We start from the raw sequence: 25671 nt of genomic DNA, 5'->3' as shown, positions 1-25671 counted from the left end.
ACTTTTATTGTAGATAAGAATATAATATGTTTCTAAACACTTCTACATTAATGTGGATGCTACCATGATTAGGGATAATCCTGAATGAATCGTAAATAATGATGAGTGAGAAAGTTACAGAGGCATAAATATATTTGAAAAAGAACCTCCCGTTATTGTAACCGTGAGAGGTTAGCCTGTCTTGGGGTATCGTATTCGTGCGCCTGTCTCACTCATTATATAACAGTTTTAAGTTATACCAATATTTACATGTTTTATTATTTGTATGTTGCTGTCATGTAAACACAGGTTTAAATACGCATTAGTTATAACAGGCTCACTTTATCCCTACCTACAATACCGTTCGAAAGTTTGGGGTCACTTAGAAATGTCCATCCATTCTAGGCAGAGTTCCCCTGTCCAGTGTCTGTGTTCTTTTGCCCAACTTAATCTTTTCTTTATATTGGCCAGTCTGAGATATGGCTTTTTCTTTGCAACTCTGCCTAGAAGGCCAGGATCCTCTTCACTGTTTCTCGCATGAAATAGCCTTAATTTCTCAGAACAAGAATAGACTGACGAGTTTCAGAAGAAAGTCTTTGTTCCTGGCCATTTTGAGCCTGTAATCGAACCCACAAATGCTGATGCTCCAGATACTCAACTAGTTTAAAGAAGGACAATTTTATTGCTTCTTTAATCAGGACAATAGCTTTCAGTTGTTCTAACATAATTCCAAACAGGTTTTCTAATGATCAATTAGCCATTTAAAATGACAAACTTTGATTAGCTAACACAACGTGCCATTGGAACACAGGAGTAATGGTTGCTGATAATGGGCCTCTGTAGATATTCCTTAAAAAATCATCAGTTTCCAGCTACAATAGTCATGTACAACATTAACAATTTCTACTCTGTATTTCTGATGAATTTGATGTTATTTTAATGGACAAAAAAATAGCTTTTCTTTCAAAAACAAGGAAATGTCTAAGTGACCCCAAACTTTTGAACGGTAGTGTACATGTACATATTACCTCAACTAACCTGTAGCCCTGTACATTGCCTCGGTACTGGCACCCCCTGTATATAGCTTCATTTTATTATTGTAATGTTGCTCTTTTATTTTTTACTTTTGTTTATTTAGTAAATATTTTCTTAACTCTTATTTTTCTTAAGTGCATTGTTGGTTAAGGGCTTGTAAGTAAGCATTTCACTGTAAGGTCTACTACACCTGTTGTATTCGGCACTTGTGACAAATAAAATTTGATTTGATGTTTCCTAATTTATTGCTAATGATGCCTCAAAGTAAATGGGGCATATTCCCTCAGAAATAGCCTAATCAATTATAGTGGGGACTGTCAGATTGACACATTTCTAATCAAACACACTTACACGCAGTGTAAAGATATTTTTTACTTTGATTTGATTGATTCCATACAAAGGTCATCAGATTAAAAAATATATAAAGCACAGAAACAAAGTGAACACAGTGTGGATTAGAAAACACATAGGCAGGAGCAGAGTAGATTCTCACATTGAACTCTTGGAAATCATTAGTGTTTATTTCTAACCACAGTCCCAAAACTGATGTGAATAGTTAGGCCTATGAACACCAAATGCTGCATGTACAGTATGAACAACAGTGATTGGTTGGGTGAAGGTTCCAAATTCCTCTCACAGAGTGTCACAGCTGATTGGCTGATTGAAGTGTCACTACTCGTCGTGGAACTTGGGCAGCTTGTCTCCAGGGATGACAATATGCTCCACCCCCTCCTCCGTGATCACTACCAGGTGTGCCACACCCCCGCTGACATTGTCTCTGCCCATAGCCAGGGCAAGAGCTAGGTGGGGTGAAGAGAAAAAGAAGGGGGAGGGAGGAAAGAGAGGAAAATAGGTCAGATGGCAGGCAGAGATGGGTATGGAACCATATCCTTCCACATTTTCGGGAAACAGGTCTGTTGTGTTCCAGTGCCAATAATCCCATCGCAAACCCATCCTACAATCACTCTCCTGTCCCACTGGAAGACGTTTTCAATAAAACATATTAAAAATGATTCAATATCTGACATCTTTTATCCTATATAAAAAAAACAGTGCCATTCGGATAAAACAAGGAAGCCTAAAGGGAAAATCAACTTTTACCATTTGTAGCAAACTGCAGGCACTCCTCTTTGCTCATGTCAGGTTTATATTTGGCGTCGGCGTAACCGTAGATGTATGTGCTGCCTGATCCTCCGATGGTGAACGGCTGACTGAGTAACATACCGCCCAGGGCCACTGTGTAAACCTACAGGTGAGATAACAGTCAGAAATCATGTGTGTTCTATTCTATAGGTCTGTTTGACTGTTTGTTATGCCCCAGTGCTTCACCTGTGGCCCTTTCTTCCTGTCCCAGCCTGCAGTGATGAAGCCGGCCTGCAGCTCCTCCTTGTTGTTGTAGCACAGCTCCTTCAACACGGACGCTGCTGCCTTCACCAGAGGAGGGGACTCCATCTGAATACTTACCACACAGAGAAGACATGGTTGTCATCATTTAGCTTCAGGATTATTCCACAGTTTGTTTCTATGTCTATTGTAGTTCAAGAGGCCTAGCGATTAAGAGCTTCGGACCAGTAACCAAAAGGTCGCTGGTTTGATCCCCGAGCCAACTAGGTAAAGACATTTTTGTCAATGTGCCCTTGACCATGGCACTTAACCCTAATTGCTACTGTAAGTTGCTCAGGATAAGAGTGTCTGCTAAATGACTAAAATGTAAACGTAGGCCGCACATTACTACCAAGACCACCTCTGAAATGGAGTTCTCCCCATTGCTGATAATAATACAAATCAATCACACATCAGTCAAGCTTCATTAGTTTGACATCAATCATCACGAGCTATGTCGATCCAGATAAGGCCAGGGACAGAGACAGGGAAAGGGTGGTCTATACCTGTGGAAGGAGATCTGGAACTTGGCAGCCTTGGTGACGGCCTGAGCGTCTGCCAGGGAGCCGGCGATGCAGCAGAATATCCTGTCATGGACCTGGATCAGCTTGTTGATGGTCTTAGAGGACACGTAGTACCTGTGGGTAAAGTGGAGGTAGAGACACATTAGACAGACTCCTGGTGACACAGTGCAATGTATATATTGCTATAAGTGATGGCTGATTTATTTCATATGTTGCGTGTCACAGACGTATTTGATCATAAAGACATGTCTAGAGGAAAGGAGGAGCATGATTAACTTGGTGCAAGGTGTTAATAGGTGTTGAAGAGCCTCCTCACAGGCTAACTAGACCGGTTTCGCATGCGCTTCCGCGTGAGCCATTGCGCACATGTTGATTTTGTTCATCCACACCAGACGCGATCAGGACATGCAGGTTGAAATATCAAAACTAATTCTGAACCAACTATATTAAATTGGGGCCAGGTTGAAAAGAATCAAACATTCATGGCTACCTTGCTGTTGTTAGCTAATTTGTCCTGGGATATAAACATTGGGTTGTTATTTTACCTGAAATGCACAAGGTCCTCTACTCCGACCATTAATCCACAGATAAAAGGGTACACAAGTTAGTTTCTAGTAATCGCTCCTCCTTCAGTCTTCTTCTTTTTCTTCAGACTTTATATGGCGGTTGGCAACAAACTTGGTGCATTACCACCACCAACTGGAATGGAGTGTGGACCTCAGTTCATCTTTCAATCACCCACGTGGGTATATGCTCCTAAAAACCAATGAGGAGATGGGAGAGGCGGGACTTGCAGAGGGTCAAGCGTCACAAATAGAAACAAGTTATATTTTAGCTCCTGGCTACGCAGACATTTGTTGACGCGCGTGAGCAGTTTGAATAACATGTATGTGTACATTTATTTTGCAACGCTCGCGCATGTAACATGAGCGGTGTGGTCAGCATGTTACCCTCCAATGGACGCCCTGGAATCTGAGCCGATGATAACCCCTCCATTGAACGTCACCGCCAAGATGGTGGTCTGTAGGAGATCAAATGCAGAGCATGTATAATCAGTTCGATGGGGATAGAGGGAGCATACAATTACAATATAAGATATAATAAAAAGTATATATTTGTATGATCATAAATTTATGACATTTATTATATCTGATCTAAGGTCATTTTCCTCCTTTTGAATATGGTCTATACAAGGGGTGTTAAACATCCAGCCGGTGAGGGGGTCCAATCCGGGAGGTTTGCGTTAAAAAAGTCAATATACTTTAAAATGACTAAAACCAAATCGAAATTGTGTAGAAATGAATTACAATCATACAGTTTCATACAGGGAGCATGGGAAATTCGATGGCTAGAGGACAATTTTTTTTAATAACCATTAGAAATATAACCAATTTTCAGTGCAGCCCTCCCGACCTTGTTAAAAACTGAACGCGGCCCCCAGAGCAAAATGAGTTTGACACCCTTGGTCTATAGTCAATGGATGGGCTGTAGTTGGGATTTTGGGAGCATGTACGTAGGTTAATTTCTACCCTGAGTTTGAGTTGCAGATGAATGACTCGAAAACGAAAGTAAATTCAGCCCTTTGTTCTTCAGAAAATATGAAGTTATTATTATTATTAAGTTAAATGTATAAACGTTTTACATGAATTTCAGCTTTAGTGTACCGAGATGAATTAATGACAACATCAACAAGGCAACCTAGAATTAAAATCCTCATAAATTCAGGTAAATTGGTCCCAAAATGTACGCTACTGTATATCGCTGTTTCAATTTAGGAAAATGTATAACATGATCAGATACAAAATATCACAAATGTTTTACTTACGCCTGTGCTAACTCCTTTGATTTGAGAGTCCATTAAGTGTCTTTCCATTATTAACACCGATTAAAGAGGGATAAAACTGTGTTCCTTAGTCACATACTGTAGGGTCACATCAGATCGAGAATATTGCGACCTTGTGCGACGTGCAAAGGGTTGTAAGGGAAGTCAGAATCTTACAAGTGAGTGCAAAATAACCTTTTCAGGTATGGCGCTATCAAATGTTCTCGAAATACCTACAGGATTTAATTTCGAGAACGTCGCCAGGTATGATTTCCCTTTTATTTTTTATCGATAATAACATTGAGTTTGTTTTGTAAATCGTAATCCAAACTAAGCCTATGTCAAAAGTGAAAGTAATAAATCTCGTATTATCTATGAAAATATGTTTTATAAAAAGACCCGCAAGACTAAATAATTTCTAAGGCTGCATTTGATTCTTTCTGCATTTTCTTTTAATGAAAGTCATACTTCTATGTGTTAATCAGCTGATTGCAATGTTATTGATCTGGTCACCATTAGATAGGGCTTTTCTTTGTATGATTTTGTGGTACACTGTATTGGTATTGTGTATTTGATTGGTCTATATCTTCATCAAACAGAAATGTTGCTCTGGAGGCCCTGCTTGAGGGAGGACAGACCAAGACCCCTAAGCCTATGAAGACTGGGACCACCATAGCTGGACTAGTGTGCAAGGTGAGAGTGATGTCCACTGAAATGGGAAGGCATCTCTAATAAGTGGAAGATCCATATAGCGGGGCAATTTTCAGTGGTCCCATTTCATGTATTTTAAGTAAATTTAACATAATATAATGAACCAGTGCTTGCATTGAATTTCTCAAGTTCTAGTTGTGTTTTTTGTTAATAATAATAATAGATTTGATTGTGACATATTTGGACTGACATACTGTAGGTGCAAGTACTCATTTTGGTTGCTGGTACTTCTTATATTTAGGTGCAGGTGCTCCACAATACTTTTGAGATAATATTCTATAACAGGAACAGGAGCTCAAGCAGTAGAACATTTGAGGTGCCAGTACTCAGCTCTGGTGAGCACAAGCCCAAGTCAAGCACTGTACTGAACAAAAATATAACATGTCAAGTGTTGGTCCCATGTTTCATAAGCTGAAATAAAAGATCACAGAAATGTTCCGTATGCACAAAACAACAGTTTCTCTCAAATTTCCTGCACAAATGTTTTACATCCCGGTTAGTGAACATTTTCATCCACCTGACAGAAGCTGATTAAACAGCAGTATCATTACACAGGTGCACCTTATGTTGGGGACAAGAAAAGGCCACTCTAAAATGTGCAGTTTTGTCACACAACACAATGCCACAGAGGTCTCAAGTTTTGAGGGAGCGTGCAATTGGCATGCTGACTGCAGGAATGTCCACCAGAGCTTTTGCCAGAGAATTTAATATTCATTTCTCTACCATAAGCCACCTCCAATATCGTTTTAGAGTTTGTCAGTACGTCCAAATGGCCTCACAACTGCAGACCACTTGTAACGACGACAGCCCAGGACCTCCACATCCGGCTTCTTCACCTGCGGGATAGTCTAAGACCAATCAACCCTGACAGCTGATGAAACTGTGGGTTTATACAACCAAATAATTTCTGCACAAACTGTCAGAAGCCATCTCAGGGAAGCTCATCTGTGTGCTCGTCGTCCTCACCAGGGTCTTGACCTGACTGCAGTTCGGCTTCATAACTGACTTCAGTGGGCAAATGCTCACCTTTGATGGCTATTGGCACACTGGAGAAGTGTGCTTTTCACAGATGAATCCCGGTTTCAACTGTACCGGGCAGATGGTAAATAATGTGTATGGCGATGTGTGGGGGAGCGATTTGCTAATGTCAACGTTGTGAACGGAGTGCCCCATGGTGGTGGTGGGGTTATGGTATGGACAGGCATTTTATCGATGAAAATTTGAATGCACAAAGATACCGTGGTGAGATCCTGAGGCCCATTGTCGTGCCATTCATCCACTGCCATCACCTCATGTTTCAGCATGATAATGCACAGCCCCATGTCGCAAGGATCTGTACACAATTCCTGGAAGCTGAAAATGTCCCAGTTCTTCCATGGCCTGCATACTCACAGACATGTCACCCATTGAGCATGTTTGGGATGCTCTGGATCGACGTGTACCACAGCATGTTCCAGTTCCCGCCAATATCCAGCAACTTCGCACAGCCATTGACAAAGAGTGGGCAACCTTACACAGGCCACAATCAACAGCCGGATCAACTCTATGTGAAGGAGACGCTGCATGAGGCAAATTTGCATGAGGCAAATTATTGTCACAACAGATACTGACTGGTTTTCTGATGCATGCCCCTACTTTTTCTTTAAGGTATCTGTGACCAACAGATGCATATCTATATTCCCAGTCATGTGCAATCCATAGATTAGGGCCTAATGAATTTATTTAAATGGACTGGTTTCCTTATATGAACTGTAACTCAGTACAATCTTTGAAATTGTTGCGTTTGTTGTTGTGTTTACATGTTTGTTCCCTGTACCTTATCATGATCCTTGCCTGTCTATATGTGACTTAAAAAAGACAATAATGATGGACAAAATGTATTGAAATCAATTGGGTATTAAATGGAATGTTCTTTGGGGCCTTGTTTGTGCAGGAGGGAGTGGTACTGGGAGCAGACACACGGGCCACCTCCGGTGAAGTGGTGGCTGATAAGATGTGCGCCAAGATCCACTACATCTCCCCCAATATATAGTGAGTAGGCCTACACCTGTTTTAAGGGATAGTCAATGTGTGACTTATGTTTAGAATGGAATTGATTGTCGTGTGTGTAAGAGAGAAGTGGGAGAGTAGTGATAAAAATGGAGGCTGTCCCTTTTATTTGAGATATCCATGCCCGCACATCCATTGTTCTCCTGTCCCCTCTCTCCTGTCTACTCCCTCTCTCAGCTGCTGTGGTGCAGGAACTGCAGCGGATACAGAGAAGACGACCGACCTGCTCTCCTCCAACCTCACCATCTTTTCTATGAACAGCGGCAGGAACCCACGTGTCGTGATGGCAGTAAACATACTGCAGGACATGCTATTCAGGTGTGTGTGTGCGCGTGTGTGTATCTTTACCACTCTCCATTACAGCGGTGGTTAATTAATTAATGAATTAATCCACAAAGCAATGGATGAAAGGACTGACCATCTGCGAGGTCAGTTATTATAATATTTTTTTACCATGGCCTAGATTCAATCAGATCAGTGTTAACCTGCGATAACCAACAATCACATTTCACTGTTTTTATTCAGGCGATGTCAGAGGTTTAACTGCGCTGGAGCTGACGATTCGGTGAGCGGCTGCTCGTGTGCTTATTGTCACAAAGCCACGCCATTTGCGTTACAAGTTCAGAACGAGAAAGTGTAGGCTCTGTAGAAATAATGACGCTCAAATTGGAAATCATTCAACTAAATAATAAGGATTTCTATCAGCCTAATCGAGGTGTAGATTACGTCACACATTCCGATGTTCGAACTTGTAACACGGCTGCATGGGATTTCTACTACTGCGACTCTGTGCATCCTATGGCAATGCCGGCGATAGGTATAATGCCGGCGATAGGTATAATGTCGGCGACAGGTATAATGCCGGCGATAGGTATAATGTCGGCGATAGGTATAATGTCGGCGATAATAGGTATAATGTCGGCAATAGGTATAATGCCGGCGATAGGTATAATGTCGGCGATAGGTATAATGCCGGCGATAGGTATAATGTCGGCGATAGGTATAATGCCGGCGATAGGTATAATGCTGGCGATAGGTATAATGTCGGCGATAGGTATAATGCCGGCGATAGGTATAATGTCGGCGATAGGTATAATGTCGGCGATAATAGGTATAACGCCGGCGATAGGTATAATGCCGGCGATAGGTATAATGTCGGCGATAGGTATAATGTCGGCGATAATAGGTATAACGCCGGCAAACCACTTCTGGGTTTGACCGCTCCAACGCAGTTACACCTCCGACATTGCCTAAACAAAAGCTATGCTATGCTGTTGTCGGTTATCGCTGGTTAAAGCTGAACTGACTGAATCTAGGCCCATGTTTTAAGGCTATTCCAGTGTTTGTTTACAAATACATTGTTTATAAACAGTGGAGTTAAAAATGCTTCTATTTTGGGTTCTGATAGGGGTACGACAGTTGAACTAATAAGCCCATGAGGCATTTATAAGTTACACTCTTCAAGAATCAATGGGTATATATCCTTCATTTAAAAGTCCAAAAATTGATGTAGCAATCACAGATTGCCCATTTAAACATGACTGTCTGTTGAAAAAACTCACCTCAACCACCACTATAGGCGCTCCAATGTAACAGCCTTTCATGTCAGATAAATTTGATTCAAAATAGAAATTCTTGTTAAATCAAAATCAAATCAAATTTATTTATATAGCCCTTCGTACATCAGCTGATATCTCAAAGTGCTGTACAGAAACCCAGCCTAAAACCCCAAACAGCAAACAATGCAGGTGTAAAAGCACGGTGGCTAGGAAAAACTCCCTAGAAAGGCCAAAACCTAGGAAGAAACCTAGAGAGGAACCAGGCTATGTGGGGTGGCCAGTCCTCTTCTGGCTGTGCCGGGTAGAGATTATAACAGAACATGACCAAGATGTTCAAATGTTCATAAATGACCAGCATGGTCGAATAATAATAAGGCAGAACAGTTGAAACTGGAGCAGCAGCACAGTCAGGTGGACTGGGGACAGCAAGGAGTCATCATGTCAGGTAGTCCTGGGGCACGGTCCTAGGGCTCAGGTCCTCCGAGAGAGAGAAAGAAAGAGAGAATTAGAGAGAGCATATGTGGGGTGGCCAGTCCTCTTCTGGCTGTGCCGGGTGGAGATTATAACAGAACGTGGCCAAGATGTTCAAATGTTCATAAATGACCAGCATGGTTGAATAATAGTAAGGCAGAACAGTTGAAACTGGAGCAGCAGCATGGCCAGGTGGACTGGGGACAGCAAGGAGTCATCATGTCAGGTAGTCCTGGGACATGGTCCTAGGGCCCAGGCCAGTTGAAACTGGAGCAGCAGCATGGCCAGGTGGACTGGGGACAGCAAGGAGTCATCATGTCAGGTAGTCCTGGGGCATGGTCCTAGGGCTCAGGTCCTCCGAGAGAGAGAAAGAAAGAGAGAAGGAGAGAATTAGAGAACGCACACTTAGATTCACACAGGACACCGAATAGGACAGGAGAAGTACTCCAGATATAACAAACTGACCCTAGCCCCCCGACACATAAACTAATGCAGCATAAATACTGGAGGCTGAGACAGGAGGGGTCAGGAGACACTGTGGCCCCATCCGAGGACACCCCGGACAGGGCCAAACAGGAAGGATATAACCCCACCCACTTTGCCAAAGCACAGCCCCCACACCACTAGAGGGATATCTTCAACCACCAACTTACCATCCTGAGACAAGGCCGAGTATAGCCCACAAAGATCTCCGCCACAGCTCAACCCAAGGGGGGCGCCAACCCAGACAGGCCGACCACAACAGTGAATCAACCCACCCAGGTGACGCACCCCCCAGGGACGGCATGAGAGAGCCCCAGTAAGCCAGTGACTCAGCCCCGTAACAGGGTAGAGGCAGAGAATCCCAGTGGAAAGAGGGGAATCGGCCAGGCAGAGACAGCAAGGGTGGTTCGTTGCTCCAGAGCCTTTCCGTTCACCTTCCCACTCCTGGGCCAGACTACACTCAATCATATGACCCACTGAAGAGATGAGTCTTCAGTAAAGACTTAAAGGTTGAGACCGAGTTTGCGTCTCTGACATGGGTAGGCAGACCGTTCCATAAAAATGGAGCTCTATAGGAGAAAGCCCTGCCTCCAGCTGTTTGCTTAGAAATTCTAGGGACAATTAGGAGGCCTGCGTCTTGTGACCGTAGCGTACGTGTAGGTATGTACGGCAGGACCAAATCAGAGAGATAGGTAGGAGCAAGCCCATGTAATGCTTTGTAGGTTAGCAGTAAAACCTTGAAATCAGCCCTTGCTTTGACAGGAAGCCAGTGTAGAGAGGCTAGCACTGGAGTAATATGATCAAATTTTTTGGTTCTAGTCAGGATTCTAGCAGCCGTATTCAGCACTAACTGAAGTTTATTTAGTGCTTTATCCGGGTAGCCGGAAAATAGAGCATTGCAGTAGTCTAACCTAGAAGTGACAAAAGCATGGATTAATTTTTCTGCATCATTTTTGGACAGAAAGTTTCTGATTTTTGCAATGTTACGTAGATGGAAAAAAGCTGTCCTCGAAATGGTCTTGATATGTTCTTCAAAAGAGAGATCAGGGTCCAGAGTAACGCCGAGGTCCTTCACAGTTTTATTTGAGACGACTGTACAACCATTAAGATTAATTGTCAGATTCAACAGAAGATCTCTTTGTTTCTTGGGACCTAGAACAAGCATCTCTGTTTTGTCCGAGTTTAATAGTAGAAAGTTTGCAGCCATCCACTTCCTTATGTCTGAAACACATGCTTCTAGCGAGGGCAATTTTGGGGCTTCACCATGTTTCATTGAAATGTACAGCTGTGTGTCATCCGCATAGCAGTGAAAGTTTACATTATGTTTTCGAATAACATCCCCAAGAGGTAAAATATATAGTGAAAACAATAGTGGTCCTAAAACAGAACCTTGAGGAACACCGAAATTTACAGTTGATTTGTCAGAGGACAAACCATTCACAGAGACAAACTGATATCTTTCCGACAGATAAGATCTAAACCAGGCCAGAACATGTCCGTGTAGACCAATTTGGGTTTCCAATCTCTCCAAAAGAATGTGGTGATCGATGGTATCAAAAGCAGCACTAAGGTCTAGGAGCACGAGGACAGATGCAGAGCCTCGGTCCGTTGCCATTAAAATGTCATTTACCACCTTCACAAGTGCCGTCTCAGTGCTATGATGGGGTCTAAAACCAGACTGAAGCATTTCGTATACATTGTTTGTCTTCAGGAAGGCAGTGAGTTGCTGCGCAACAGCCTTCTCTAAAATTTTTGAGAGGAATGGAAGATTCGATATAGGCCGATAGTTTTTTATATTTTCTGGGTCAAGGTTTGGCTTTTTCAAGAGAGGCTTTATTACTGCCACTTTTAGTGAGTTTGGTACACATCCAGTGGATAGAGAGCCGTTTATTATGTTCAACATAGGAGGGCCAAGCACAGGAAGCAGCTCTTTCAGTAGTTTAGTTGGAATAGGGTCCAGTATGCAGCTTGAAGGTTTAGAGGCCATGATTATTTTCATCATTGTGTCAAGAGATATAGTACTAAAACACTTGAGCGTCTCTCTTGATCCTAGGTCCTGGCAGAGTTGTGCAGACTCAGGACAACTGAGGTTTGGAGGAATACGCAGGTTTAAAGAGGAGTCCGTAATTTGCTTTCTAATAATCATAATCTTTTCCTCAAAGAAGTTCATGAATTTATCACTGCTAAAGTGAAAGTCATCCTCTCTTGGGAATGCTGCTTTTTAGTTAGCTTTGCGACAGTATCAAAAAGGAATTTCGGATTGTTCTTATTTTCCTCAATTAAGTTAGAAAAATAGGATGATCGAGCAGCAGTAAGGGCTCTTCGGTACTGCACGGTACCGTCCTTCCAAGCTAGTCGGAAGACTTCCAGTTTGGTGTGGCGCCATTTCCGTTCCAATTTTCTGGAAGCTTGCTTCAGAGCTCGGGTATTTTCTGTGTACCAGGGAGCTAGTTTCTTATGAGACATTTTTTTAGTTTTTAGGGGTGCAACTGCATCTAGGGTATTGCGCAAGGTTAAATTGAGATACTCAGTTAGGTGGTTAACGGATTTTTGTCCTCTGGCGTCCTTGGGTAGGCAGAGGGAGTCTGGAAGGGCATCAAGGAATCTTTGTGTTGTCTGTGAATTTATAGCACGACTTTTGATGTTCCTTGGTTGGGGTCTGAGCAGATTATTTGTTGCAATTGCAAACGTAATAAAATGGTGGTCCGATAGTCCAGGATTATGAGGAAAAACATTAAGATCCACAACATTTATTCCATGGGACAAAACTAGGTCCAGCGTATGACTGTGACAGTGAGTGGGTCCAGAGACATGTTGGACAAAACCCACTGAGTCGATGATGGCTCCGAAAGCCTTTTGGAGTGGGTCTGTGGACTTTTCCATGTGAATATTAAAGTCACCAAAGATTAGAATATTATCTGCAATGACTACAAGGTCCGATAGGAATTCAGGGAACTCAGTGAGAAACGCTGTATATGGCCCAGGAGGCCTGTAAACAGTAGCTATAAAAAGTGATTGAGTAGGCTGCATAGATTTCATGACTAGAAGCTCAAAAGACGAAAACGTCATTTTTTTTTTTTGTAAATTGAAATTTGCTATCGTAAATGTTAGCAACACCTCCGCCTTTGCGGGATGCACGGGGATATGCTCACTAGTGTAGCCAGGAGGTGAGGCCTCATTTAACACAGTAAATTCATCAGGCTTAAGCCATGTTTCAGTCAGGCCAATCACATCAAGATTATGATCAGTGATTAGTTCATTGACTATAATTGCCTTTGAAGTAAGGGATCTAACATTAAGTAGCCCTATTTTGAGAAGTGAGGTATCATGATCTCTTTCAGTAATGACAGGAATGGAGGTGGTCTTTATCCTAGTGAGATTGCTAAGGCGAACACCGCCATGTTTAGTTTTGCCCAACCTAGGTCGAGGCACAGACACGGTCTCAATGGTGATAGCTGAGCTGACTACACTGACTATGCTAGTGGCAGACTCCACTATGCTGGCAGGCTGGCTTATAGCCTGCTGCCTGGCCTGCACCCTATTTCATTGTGGAGCTAGAGGAGTTAGAGCCCTGTCTATGTTGGTAGATAAGATGAGAGCACCCCTCCAGCTAGGATGGAGTCCGTCACTCCTCAGCAGGTCAGGCTTGGTCCTGTTTGTGGGTGAGTCCCAGAAAGAGGGCCAATTATCTACAAATTCTATCTTTTGGGAGGGGCAGAAAACAGTTTTCAACCAGCGATTATTGTTAGATTATTAACAATCTCATAATTCTCTCATAGGTACCGGGGCCAGATAGGGGCCAGTCTAATCCTAGGAGGGGTGGACTGCAACGGCAATCACCTCTACACAGTGGGGCCCTATGGGAGCATAGACAATGTGCCATACCTTGCAATGGGTGAGGGACTGCTACTGTGTCAAGCATACATAAGCATACACCCATACACTGTTATTGTTTGGGCCATTATTAGTTGATTAATCAACTAGTCATGAATAATCTATAAATGATTACATTTAGTTGATTCATATTTGTGTTTTACTTTGAAATGTGTTTTGTGTAGGGTCTGGTGATTTGGCTGCTTTGGGGATTCTGGAGGACAGGTTCAAACCTAATATGGAGGTTTGTGACTTTTCCTTAGGCAGGCTAGAAGTTGTCATACATTTAGTTCATATGCTATCGCGTCGACAGAGTTCAAGTCTCAAGAGTTAAGTCATTGGACTCGCCACAAAGAATGCATGAGATTTGTTTACATTAATCTGGATGTATTGTAGACCTACCTCCCCATCCCAGTCCCTTCACTCACTCCCCATTCCTGTGTCCTACTAGATGGAGGAGGCTAAGGAGCTGGTCCGGGATGCCATCCACTCTGGCATCATGAGTGACCTGGGCTCAGGAAACAACATAGATATCTGTGTCATCAGTAAACAGGGGGTGGACTACATCAGGCCGTACCAGGAGTCAGAGTACAAAGACAAGAGGTAAATGATGTCACCATCCTCAGATTCTGCTTCAAGTATTAGTCTAGACAGCATATTTGCGAAAATTATTGTTGTTTGTCAAAACAGTGGTTCATTTCTCTCTCCTTTCTCTCATTCCCACTCTCTCTCTCACCCTCTCTCATTCAGGCAGAAGAGATACAAGTATGGTCCAGGTACAACATCTATTTTGACAGAGAAAATAGTCCCTCTGGAGCTGGAGGTAGTGCAGGAGACAGTCCAGCGGATGGATACCGCCTGAACCTGACCACTCAGAAACGACAAAGAGAGGCCGGAGACAGTCACACAGAGGCTAATCACAATATTCAGACATAAAAGAAATGAATAAAAGACACCTAATAATGACAAGACTTGACTACAAGGTGACACTACAATGCAAAGCCATAAAAACCTTGTGACATAAAGATCTTAGTTGAATGAACTGTAGGCAGCGATACATTTTGAACAGGTATAAAATACCTAAGCTAGTGGGTGAAATATTGGAAAGTGATTGATTGAATAAAAAGTCTACATTATTTTTCATGAAAATGTGTTTTGAGTTTTCCCTCCTCACTTTTAGCTTTCCCTTTTAGCACAGTTCTCACATCATCTTCATTTTGGTGTGTTTTTAATCATCTTGCCATGGTTCACCAATGAAGAATATACCTGCTACTACCTTCCAGGGGATTTCGATATTTTAAATGTTTCAAATTGTGAAACGTAATACACCATAATGTTAACCACATGAAACCTCCTAACAGGTAAGTCTCCATATTTACTGACGACGATGCCACAAATAATGCTCAGCGATTGGCCAAATGTGTGATACATTTACACTCAATTTACTGTATATTGTTGTGATATATTATGGCAAAACTTCCAAGACTATGAACACTTGTTTATCAGTATGACTATAGGCTTGGCTAGGTTAGGCTATTGTCAAATACACATTAGCCTATAGATGCTGTGTTGGTAACTTTTACGATCACGAATGAGAAGTTACCTTAAAAACCCTTTCGGTTTCGTGTGCATTGTAAAGGAAAAACATTTCCTTGATTCAACCGAGCGAAGTAAGGCTGTATTTTTGCTTTCAGATTTAATGAAGAGATAGCCTATATTGATATATTTGAGCCTACATTCGTATATTTGATTGAATCAGTATGGCCCTTTTCGATGTAAGTGGTTATAAATCCCACTCGGAACTTCGTGGGCAGATTATTGGAACAGGAGTAGGGCATTTTATCGACCGACCGAATCAGCAATTTTCTGTTCCCGTTGGAGTGGATGTGAGTATCCTATTCATTTTTAATAAGAAATATTGGAGACCGTGATCTTGGGTATGTGCCAAAATAAATTTTAAGCTTCTTTCAATTTGCACGTAGTTTCTGTTTCTTCTGCGATGCTTATGTGAAGTGAACTATTCATGTGTGAAGTGAACTATAGAATTACGCATGGTTCAATGGAGAAGCACAACTCACCTCAAACACAGTTTTACGCACGCCACGCACAACCATACATGTGCGCGCACGCTCCAGAAAAGATGCTGACTAAAGCTGCTGTCTCACTCATTTTTTAAACGGTTGGATCAATCTATTTCTCAGTTCCCCTCTATATTGCTCTCTTTCTCTCTAGCCCTCAGGGTTCCTCAAGTCATGCAGCCGTGAAGGTGGTGTGTCCATAGATCTGAACCATGGTACTACTACCCTGGCTTTTACATTCCGCCATGGTGTCATTGTGGCTGTGGACTCGAGGGCCTCAGCTGGCAGCTACATTGGTAAACATCATATTCCATAAGGTTTAGCTTTCCTTGAAAACCAAAACCACTTCACCCCATCAGCCCTGCGGAGTCTTGAGTGCATGTGGTTCAGATTTATAATTTAAGAAAATTAGCTTTAATCTCTCATACACTTGTGTTCATCCGACAACACCTATACACAGTAATACACCAGTAATAGCATATATACTTCATATATGACATTTAGCAGACAGTTTTATGCAAAGTGATTTACAGTCATGCGTGCATACATTTTACATATGGGTGGTCCCGGGAATAGAACCCACTACCCTGGCGTTCAACCACCATGCTCTACCATCTAAGCTATAAAGGATCTATTACATACTACTGTTACTTCTATAACTGCCCACTGTATTGCGAGTACTAAACCAAATCTACAAGGGGTGTTTGTAAGCTCATCCATTTTGATGTGATTTACCTTGGAAGGTTGATGTGATTAGCCTTGAGTTGGTCCATTCAGAGTTCTGTTCCAGAAGCAGTCGTAGACACATCCGACACCGCCAGATGCAGAATGCATCTCAGTTCCCCCGACATCTATAACCAAACATAAAGCAACCATTCTCTAACCCTGTTGCTGTGTCTTTGTCTTTCCCTGCAGCGTCGAAGGAGGCTAACAAGGTGATAGAGATCAACCCTTACCTGCTGGGGACCATGTCCGGCAGTGCTGCTGACTGCCAGTACTGGGAGAGACTGCTGGCTAAGGAGTGCAGGTCTGTTGGAGCTTGTCTCTGTGGGATTGAGTCCCGCTATACAGTTACACTGTGTTAATATCACAGTCATCAATGCCTGTCTGTGTAAGTCCGGTTTATAGGCATGGGTTGGACGAAGAGAACATTTACCAATAAATTTCCTTACACTCACAACAAATGCACGAGACATAAAGTAATGACCTCACAACCATATCAGTATCAACCAGTGACTTTGTGGTTACCATCTAATTAAGGTTTTGTCCATAATGCTGATCCAGACTCGCCCTCTCCTTATCTTAGTCTTCTTGGTCTGCTTTCTAAGCCATATTAATGCCTTGACCCTTTAGGTATCTGGGGTGTTAAAATGTATCGGGAGGTAAACCAGTGTGTTAGCACTCTGACCGCCTTGTCTCATACAGTGACTGACCCTCCATCTCTTTGTCTCTCAGGCTGTACAAACTGAGGAACAAACAGAGGATCTCAGTGTCTGCAGCCTCCAAGCTGCTGTGTAACATGATGCTGGGCTACAGGGGCATGGGCCTCTCCATGGGCAGCATGATCATTGGCTGGGACAATAAGGTACAGGGTGGGTGGGAGTGGTATGTGTGTGTGTGTGGTATGTGCGTGTGTGTGTGTGTGTGTGTGTGCGTGTGTGCGCGAGCCTGCATGTGTATTAGAAGGCCTCCGTTTTCATCCTTATGGTACCCAACATGTTTGAGTGCCTCCAATTGTCACATCTGTTGATGAGTTTCAATTTATTTGTGTCTTGCTGTCCAGGGCCCTGGTTTGTACTATGTGGATGACAACGCCACACGTCTCTCTGGTCGCATGTTCTCTACTGGTTGTGGTAGCAGCTATGCGTACGGAGTGATTGACAGTGGCTACCGTGAGGACATGACGGTAGAGGAGGCGTACGAGCTGGGCCGTCGCGGTATCACCCACGCCACACACAGAGACGCCTACTCCGGAGGAGTGGTCAACCGTGAGTGACCTTGTTCTAAACCTATACTCATTCTGTGACTATTTTGATTTGATTTGTCTTGATTTAGTAATTTCTTGTGTGACCATGTGAATCATAAGATAGGTGTTTGTTGTGTAAATTCCAGGTGTGAATTCCATGTAAGAGGTTAGAACTAAATGTTCAATTATAATCTTATCTCATAACCATTTATTATATGCTGAAGCCAAAGGAAAATAAAATGTAAACAATATCTTTAAATTAATGTATGTATTTTTAAATGCATGTATGTGTAACTGTCTGTGTGTTTGTCCAGTGTACCACATGCAGGAGGACGGCTGGATAAAGGTGTGTAAAGAAGACGTTTCAGAGCTGATCCACCGCTACAGGAAAGGCATGTTCTGATCCCAGATCATTTTCCACACCCACACAGACACACTGTGTTCTCTCTCAACTGATCCCAACACTGCTCCAAATAAAGACGGTTTTCAAACTGTATACTCTGGCCTCTATTGTTTAACCTGGAGATCTTACATGCCTAACAATGTTTATGTCAAGTAAATTGTCACGGGCCTCTCGAGTGGTGCAGTGGTCTAAGGTACTGCATCTACATCGCAGTGCTGGCTGTGCCACTAGAGATCCTGGTTCAAGTTCAGGCTCTGTCGCAGCTGGCCGTGACCGGGAAACCCATCAGGCGGTGCACAATTGGCCCAGCGTCATCCGGGTTAGGGGAGGGTTTGGCCGGACAGGATGTCCTTATCCCAACGTGCTCTAGCGAGTCCTGTCGCGGGCTGGGTGCTGACAGAGTTGCCAGATGTAGGGTTTTCTCTGATACATTGGTGCGGCTGGCATCTGGGTTAAGCAGGCAATGTGGCTTGGTTGTGTTTTGGAGGACGCACAGCTCTCGATCTTCGCCTCTCCTGAGTCCGTACGGGAGTTGCAGTGATGGGACAAGACTGTAACTACCAATTGGATATCATCAAACTGGGGAGAAAAAAGGTTTTAAAAAAACATTTGGCACAACTTGTTGCATCTGTTACCAGTCTGAGTTGAATGTACAGTATATGACTACATTTTTTCTTAAGGGGGCCAGAACATAATTACAAATCATTTTTAAACTGCAAATTGACCAGACATACTGTATATTTGACTATAACATAATAATTTCAGACCACATACACTGAGTTCAGAAAACATCATAACGCCTGCTCTTTCCACAACATAGACTGGCCAGGTGAAAGCTATGATCACTTATTGATGCCATGTGTTAAATCCACTTCAGTGTGGATCAGTGTCGATCCAGTGTAGATGAAGGGGAGGAGACAGGTTAAAGTATAATTTTTAAGCCTTAAAACAATTGAGACATGGATTGTGTATGTGCCATTCATAGGGTGAATGGGCAAGACAAAATATTTAGTTGCCTTTGAATGGGGTATGATAGTAGGTGCAAGGCACACCTGTTTGTGTCACACCTGTTTGTGTCACACCTGTTTGTGTCACACCTGTTTGTGTCACACCTGTCTGTGTCACACCTGTTTGTGTCACACCTGTCTGTGTCACACCTGTTTGTGTCACACCTGTTTGTGTCACACCTGTTTGTGTCACACCTGTTTGTGTCAACTGCAATGCCGCTGGGTTGTTCTTGTTTCCCGTTTGTATCAAGTAGGTCCACCACCCAAAGGACGTCCAGGCAACTTGACACAACTGTGGGAAGCATTGGAGTCAACATGGGCCAGCATCCCTGTGGAACGCTTTCAACACCTTGTAGAGTCCATTCCCCGATGAATAGATGTATTTTTTTCTTGCAATTCAATATTAGGAAGGTGTTCCTAGATTTTTGTACACTCAGTGTATCTATATTTATGCGTGGGAATACTTTGGAACAGATTTCCCAAATTAGAATCACTTGGAGCTGATTTGCTGGTGTTTTTCAAGTATTTTATGTCCAAAAATCACCCTCGGGCCACCAGTTGGGGAACCCTGGTATATGAGAATCGACCAGTTGTTTCCCAGTGCCAGTCATACAAACCTGGATTTGTATTTTCTCTGTAGTCTGTTGAGACTTGTGAAATACATGTTAACTAAATTGGGACTTAACAACTTTGTGACTTGAATAGGTTTAGTCAAGTATTTTAGCACGCAAAAGGGTCAAATAACATAACCTCATAACCAACGATTGAAGGAGTAAGTCAAGTCCTTATTGTCCTGTCAAGCGTAAAACAAACTGTTTCCTGAAAAACAAGTACATGTCACAAACCAGTCGGATGTGTTCGCCCAGTTGCTTATGGTTGGCACCATTCTGTAAATGTCCACCTTAGTGTAGGAGTTCACTGTACAAATCAAACATTACAAACACAATGTGCTTTTAATTAATGGAATGAATTTGCCATAACATCTGAAGTAGGCTATTTCTCCCATATTATGTTCATTTTCTCAGCTTGATAAATGAGTCACTGTGGTCTGAATAGTGGAATAGTGTGTGCATTACATGGGGAGTATACTGTAGGTCCCAACATGTTATGATAAAAAGTGAATTACATCCCGTATAGCAACTACATTTCATAAAAGTCTACCAACATCGATGTCATCTGTTGCCAGGCAGGATTCTGTTCAACAGGTCTTGGTGAATACCCTATGATAGGCTATTAAATTTCAGCATGGAAGCGGACAGAAGTACTGCTACAGCTGCTCTGTTCTCCTTGGCAGTTTATTGATCAATAAATATCATTGATTCATTGGCCAGAGTTCACTTACAGTTGAAGTCGGAGGTTTACATACACATTAGTCAAATATATTTAAACTCAATTTTTCACAATTGCTGACATTTAATCAGGGTAAAAAGTCCCTGTTTTAGGTCAGTTAGGATCACCACTTTAAGAATGTGAAATGTCAGAATAATAGTAGAGAGAATGATTTATTTCAGCTTTTATTTCTTTCATCACATTCCCAGTGGGTCAGAAGTTTACATACACTCAATTAGTATTTGTTAGCATTGCATTTAAATTGTTTAACTTGGGTTGAATGTTTTGGGTAGCCTTCCACAAACTTCCCACAATAAGTTGGGGGAATTTTGGCCCATTCCTCCTGACAGAGCTGGTGTAATTGAGTTTCGATTGTAAGCCTCCTTGCTTGCACTTTTTCAGTTCTGCCCACAAATTTTCTGTAGGATTGTCACGTTCTGACCTTAGTTCCTTTTTTATGTCTTTATTTTAGTTGGTCAGGGCGTGAGTTGGGGTGGGCATTCTATGTTGTTTTTCTATGTTTTGTTCTGTTGTTATATTTCTATGTGTTTGGCCTAGTATGGTTCTCAATCAGAGGCAGGTGTCAGTCGTTGTCTCTGATTGGGAGCCATATTTAGGTAGCCTGTTTTATATTGTGTTTTGTGGGTGGTTGTATCCTGTGTTAGTGTTTTTATCATACGGGAGACTATTTCGGTTGTTTGTTTGTACTTTTGTTATTTTGTTCAGTTGATTTATTAAATATATCATTATGGACACTTACCACGCTGCACATTGGTCTGATCCTTGCTACTCCTCCTCTGAAGAAGAGGAATTCCGTTACAAGGATTGAGGTCAGGGCTTTGTGATGGCCACTCCAATACCTTGATGTCATAAGAAATTCTCAATGTTCTAACTGAACAATTATATATCTCTGTCTAATTCCTGAAGGTTGTAAATCTCCAGTTCAAAGAAATAGACACCCTCAGCCTGCAATAGATCAATACTTTATTAAGAGAGCGCTCTGCCCCTCAAATGCAGAGCCAGTCTTTTATAGCACACACACACAAATGAACTCACATCAGTAGAAACTCCACCTCTCTTCAGGTGGGCTGTATTTTTCCAAAGTTCACACACATTGTTTATCACACTTCAGCCACATGTTTCATCATCTTCGCAAGCCTAGCCGTTTCTAACAGTTTTTTTCCTCCCTAGGGTGGAGAGTTCTCTTTCCAGTTATTAGTTTCACCGTTATCACAAGTCGACAGTTCAGATGTCCTTGAATGTCTCAACTATACCCTGCTCATATTGTGAAATAGTAACACAATGGTCTAGTCACACACATTATTGGATTATGACTGTAACACATTTCATACAATTATATGGTTTGAGGGTGGAATACTTTAGTCATTATCTTAAACATACAAATTCTTCTATCACTTGACTTTGTTGTCTGACACAACTTTGTTGACTTTTGACACAACTTTGGAAGTATGCTTGGGGTCATTGTCCATTTGGAAGACCCATTTGCGACCAAGCTTTAACTTCCTGACTGCTGTCTTGAGATGTTGCTTCAATATATCCACATAATTTTCATACCTCATGATGCCATCTATTCTGTGAAGTGCACCAGTCCCTCCTGCAGCAAAGCACCCCCACAAAATGATTCTGCCACCCCCGTGCTTCACAGTTGGGATGGTGTGCTTCGGTTTGCAAGCCTCCCCCTTTTTCCTCTGAACATAACGATGGCCATTATGGCCAAACAGTTCTATTTTTGCTTCATCAGACCAGAGGACAAAGATCATACTATTTTGGAAAAATGTCCTCTGGTCTGATGAAGCAAAGCCCTGACCTCAATCCTACAGAAAATTTGTGGGCAGAACTGAAAAAGCGTGTGCGAGCAAGGAGGCCCACAAACTTGACTCAGTTACACCAGCTTTGTCAGGGGGAATGGGCCAAAATTCACCCAACATATTGTGGTAAGCTTGTGGAAGGCTACCCAAAATGTTTGACCCAAGTTAAAGAATTTAAAGTCAATGCTACCAAGTACTAATTGAGTGTATGTACACTGGAATATGTGCCGGTGCTCATTTTGGGTGTCGGTACTGTTTACATTTAGGTGTAGGAGTTCCACAATACTTTGGTAAGAATGTAATAGGTTTTTGAATAAATAACATTCTAGATATTTTGTTGCCCTGTATGAAAGACGTTTGAATAAAATGCTTGTTTACAATAAGAGGAACAGGAGCTCAAGCAGTAGAACATTTGAGGTGCCGGTACTCAGCTGCAGTGAGCTCCTTCCCAAGTCAAGCACTGTTTACAGCATAATTGTTTTCCTGGGAACCATGTATCTTTTGATTGGCACCATACCATAAAGTTACTCCCTAGTTTTGTAGTTAATTGTACAAATTAAATTCTACAAACACAATGTTTGTGTAACAGCCGTTGGTGTTGGAGGAAGAGGAGGACCAAGGTGCAGCGTGGTATGTGTCCATGTTTATTAAATGAACACGGAAATAACAACGAGAACGACCGAAAACAGTTCTGGCTGGTGCAGACACACAACAGAAAACAATCCCCCACAACTCAAGGGTGAAAAACAGGCTGCCTAAGTATGGTTCTCAATCAGAGACAACGATTGACAGCTGCCTCTGATTGAGAACCATACCAGGCCAAACACAGAAATCCCAAATTATAGAAAGAAGAACATAGACTGCCCACCCAACTCACGCCCTGACCATACTAAAACAAAGACGAAACAAAGGAACTAAGGTCAGAACGTGACAGTTTGTGCTATCAGAGGACGTCTTCTAATAAGGCACTTAAATTATTGGAATGAATTTGCCTTACAACCTGAAGTAGCCTAGCTCTCCCATATTATGTGCATTTTCTCAGGTTGATAAATGAGTCACTGTGGATATGAATATTGTGTGCAGTAGTTACATGGGGAGTATAGTATAGTATAGGTCCCAGTGTGTTATACAGTAGTTACATGGGGAGTATAGTATAGGTCCCAGTGTGTTATACAGTAGTTACATGGGGAGTATAGTATAGGTCCCAGTGTGTTATACAGTAGTTACATGGGGAGTATAGTATAGTATAGGGCCCCGTGTGTTATACAGTAGTTACATGGGGAGTATAGTATAGGTCCCAGTGTGTTATACAGTAGTTACATGGGGAGTATAGTATAGGTCCCAGTGTGTTATACAGTAGTTACATGGGGAGTATAGTATAGGTCCCAGTGTGTTATACAGTAGTTACATGGGTAGTATAGTATAGGCCCCAGTGTGTTATACAGTAGTTACATGGGGAGTATAGTATAGGTCCCAGTGTGTTATACAGTAGTTACATGGGGAGTATAGTATAGGTCCCAGTGTGTTATACAGTAGTTACATGGGGAGTATAGTATAGTATAGGTCCCAGTGTGTTATACAGTAGTTACATGGGGAGTATAGTATAGTATAGGTCCCCATGTGTTATACAGTAGTTACATGGGGAGTATAGTATAGGTCCCAGTGTGTTATACAGTAGTTACATGGGGAGTATAGTATAGGTCCCAGTGTGTTATACAGTAGTTACATGGGGAGTGTAGTATAGTATAGGTCCCAGTGTGTTATACAGTAGTTACATGGGGAGTATAGTATAGTATAGGTCCCAGTGTGTTATACAGTAGTTACATGGGGAGTATAGTATAGTATAGGTCCCCATGTGTTATACAGTAGTTACATGGGGAGTATAGTATAGGTCCCAGTGTGTTATACAGTAGTTACATGGGGAGTATAGTATAGGTCCCAGTGTGTTATACAGTAGTTACATGGGGAGTATAGTATAGGCCCCAGTGTGTTATACAGTAGTTACATGGGGAGTATAGTATAGGTCCCAGTGTGTTATACAGTAGTTACATGGGGAGTATAGTATAGTATAGGTCCCAGTGTGTTATACAGTAGTTACATGGGGAGTGTAGTATAGTATAGGTCCCAGTGTGTTATAGAGTAGTTACATGGGGAGTATAGTATAGGTCCCAGTGTGTTATACAGTAGTTACATGGGGAGTATAGTATAGGTCCCAGTGTGTTATACAGTAGTTACATTGGGAGTATAGTATAGGTCCCAGTGTGTTATACAGTAGTTACATGGGGAGTGTAGTATAGTATAGGTCCCAGTGTGTTATAGAGTAGTTACATGGGGAGTATAGTATAGTATAGGTCCCAGTGTGTTATACAGTAGTTACATGGGGAGTATAGTATAGGTCCCAGTGTGTTATACAGTAGTTACATTGGGAGTATAGTATAGGTCCCAGTGTGTTATACAGTAGTTACATGGGGAGTATAGTATAGGTCCCAGTGTGTTATTTTTTATTTTTTTTACCTTTATTTAACCAGGCAAGTCAGTTAAGAACACATTCTTATTTTCAATGACGGCCTGGGAACAGTGGGTTAACTGCCTGTTCAGGGGCAGAACGACAGATTTGTACCTTGTCAGCTCGGGGGTTTGAACTCGCAACCTTCCGGTTACTAGTCCAACGCTCTAACCACTAGGCTACCCTGCCGCCCCAAAATACAGTAGTTATACAGTAGTTACATGGGGAGGATAGTATAGGTCCCAGTGTGTTATACAGTAGTTACATGGGGAGTATAGTATAGGTCCCAATGGGTTGTTATAAAGATAATTGCATCCCTTATAGCAACACCATTCCATAAGTCTTCAGTATCAACAGTAGCCCATTTTAAAATGAACCCAACGTTGATGTCATGTTGCCAGGCAGGATTATGTGCAACAGGTTTTTATAGCACTATTCATTTCAACCCTAGAAGGCAGATGTCCTGCTTCAGCTTTTCTGTCTGGCTGTTTATTGATCAATACATATCACTGATTCAATGGCCAAAGTTCACTCACCTGGTTTTCCAGGTCTGACTCAGTCCCTGATCAGAAGATAATGAAGAGAATGAAAACCAGCAGTGATTTATCCTAATCTGTACCATATGGTAATGTTCAGGACAAAATAAACAGTGTAGAGATTATGC

At 42.2% G+C, this 25671-nt stretch overlaps 3 protein-coding genes across 6 annotated transcripts; 2 read left to right on the top strand and 1 right to left on the bottom strand.

Moving 5' to 3' along the window:
• Window positions 1-1371: 1371 nt before the first annotated feature.
• Window positions 1372-4835, bottom strand: psmb12 (proteasome 20S subunit beta 12). Of its 2 annotated transcripts, none has more exons than XM_029658196.2 (6): window positions 4747-4835; window positions 3872-3942; window positions 2904-3035; window positions 2344-2473; window positions 2116-2260; window positions 1372-1814 (listed from the first exon to the last, which is right to left on the bottom strand). In XM_029658196.2, the coding sequence occupies exons 1-6, from the start codon at window positions 4792-4794 to the stop codon at window positions 1687-1689; spliced, it is 654 nt and encodes a 217-aa protein (XP_029514056.1). In that variant the 5' UTR covers window positions 4795-4835; the 3' UTR covers window positions 1372-1686. The 2 variants fall into 2 exon arrangements, with proteins under 2 accessions (XP_029514056.1, XP_064873812.1); XM_065017740.1 differs by lacking the exon at window positions 4747-4835 and adding an exon at window positions 3467-3677 and having other exon boundaries at window positions 3872-3937.
• On the top strand, window positions 4466-15038 carry LOC115128383 (proteasome subunit beta type-7-like). 3 transcript variants are annotated; one of them, XM_029658191.2, is made up of 9 exons: window positions 4466-4646; window positions 4947-5007; window positions 5343-5436; window positions 7388-7485; window positions 7681-7821; window positions 13796-13911; window positions 14075-14133; window positions 14341-14492; window positions 14640-15038. In XM_029658191.2, the coding sequence occupies exons 1-9, from the start codon at window positions 4598-4600 to the stop codon at window positions 14749-14751; spliced, it is 882 nt and encodes a 293-aa protein (XP_029514051.1). In that variant the 5' UTR covers window positions 4466-4597; the 3' UTR covers window positions 14752-15038. The 3 variants fall into 3 exon arrangements, with proteins under 3 accessions (XP_029514051.1, XP_029514053.1, XP_029514052.1); XM_029658193.2 differs by lacking the exons at window positions 4466-4646; window positions 4947-5007 and adding an exon at window positions 4839-4922; XM_029658192.2 differs by lacking the exon at window positions 4466-4646 and having other exon boundaries at window positions 4854-5007.
• A 594-nt stretch (window positions 15039-15632) lies between these two features.
• On the top strand, window positions 15633-18429 carry LOC115128384 (proteasome subunit beta type-8-like). The gene is made up of 6 exons (XM_029658194.2): window positions 15633-15775; window positions 16122-16263; window positions 16883-16994; window positions 17423-17552; window positions 17751-17955; window positions 18248-18429. Exons 1-6 carry the CDS (start codon window positions 15650-15652, stop codon window positions 18334-18336), a joined length of 804 nt encoding a protein of 267 aa, XP_029514054.1. The 5' UTR covers window positions 15633-15649; the 3' UTR covers window positions 18337-18429.
• The last annotated feature ends 7242 nt before the right edge of the window (window positions 18430-25671 follow it).

The sequence above is a fragment of the Oncorhynchus nerka genome, linkage group LG4, assembly GCF_034236695.1.
Source record: "Oncorhynchus nerka isolate Pitt River linkage group LG4, Oner_Uvic_2.0, whole genome shotgun sequence".
Taxonomy (NCBI): domain Eukaryota; kingdom Metazoa; phylum Chordata; class Actinopteri; order Salmoniformes; family Salmonidae; genus Oncorhynchus; species Oncorhynchus nerka.
The sequence above is the reverse complement of the archived record's forward strand: the minus strand, read 5'-3'. Positions and strand labels throughout refer to the sequence as shown.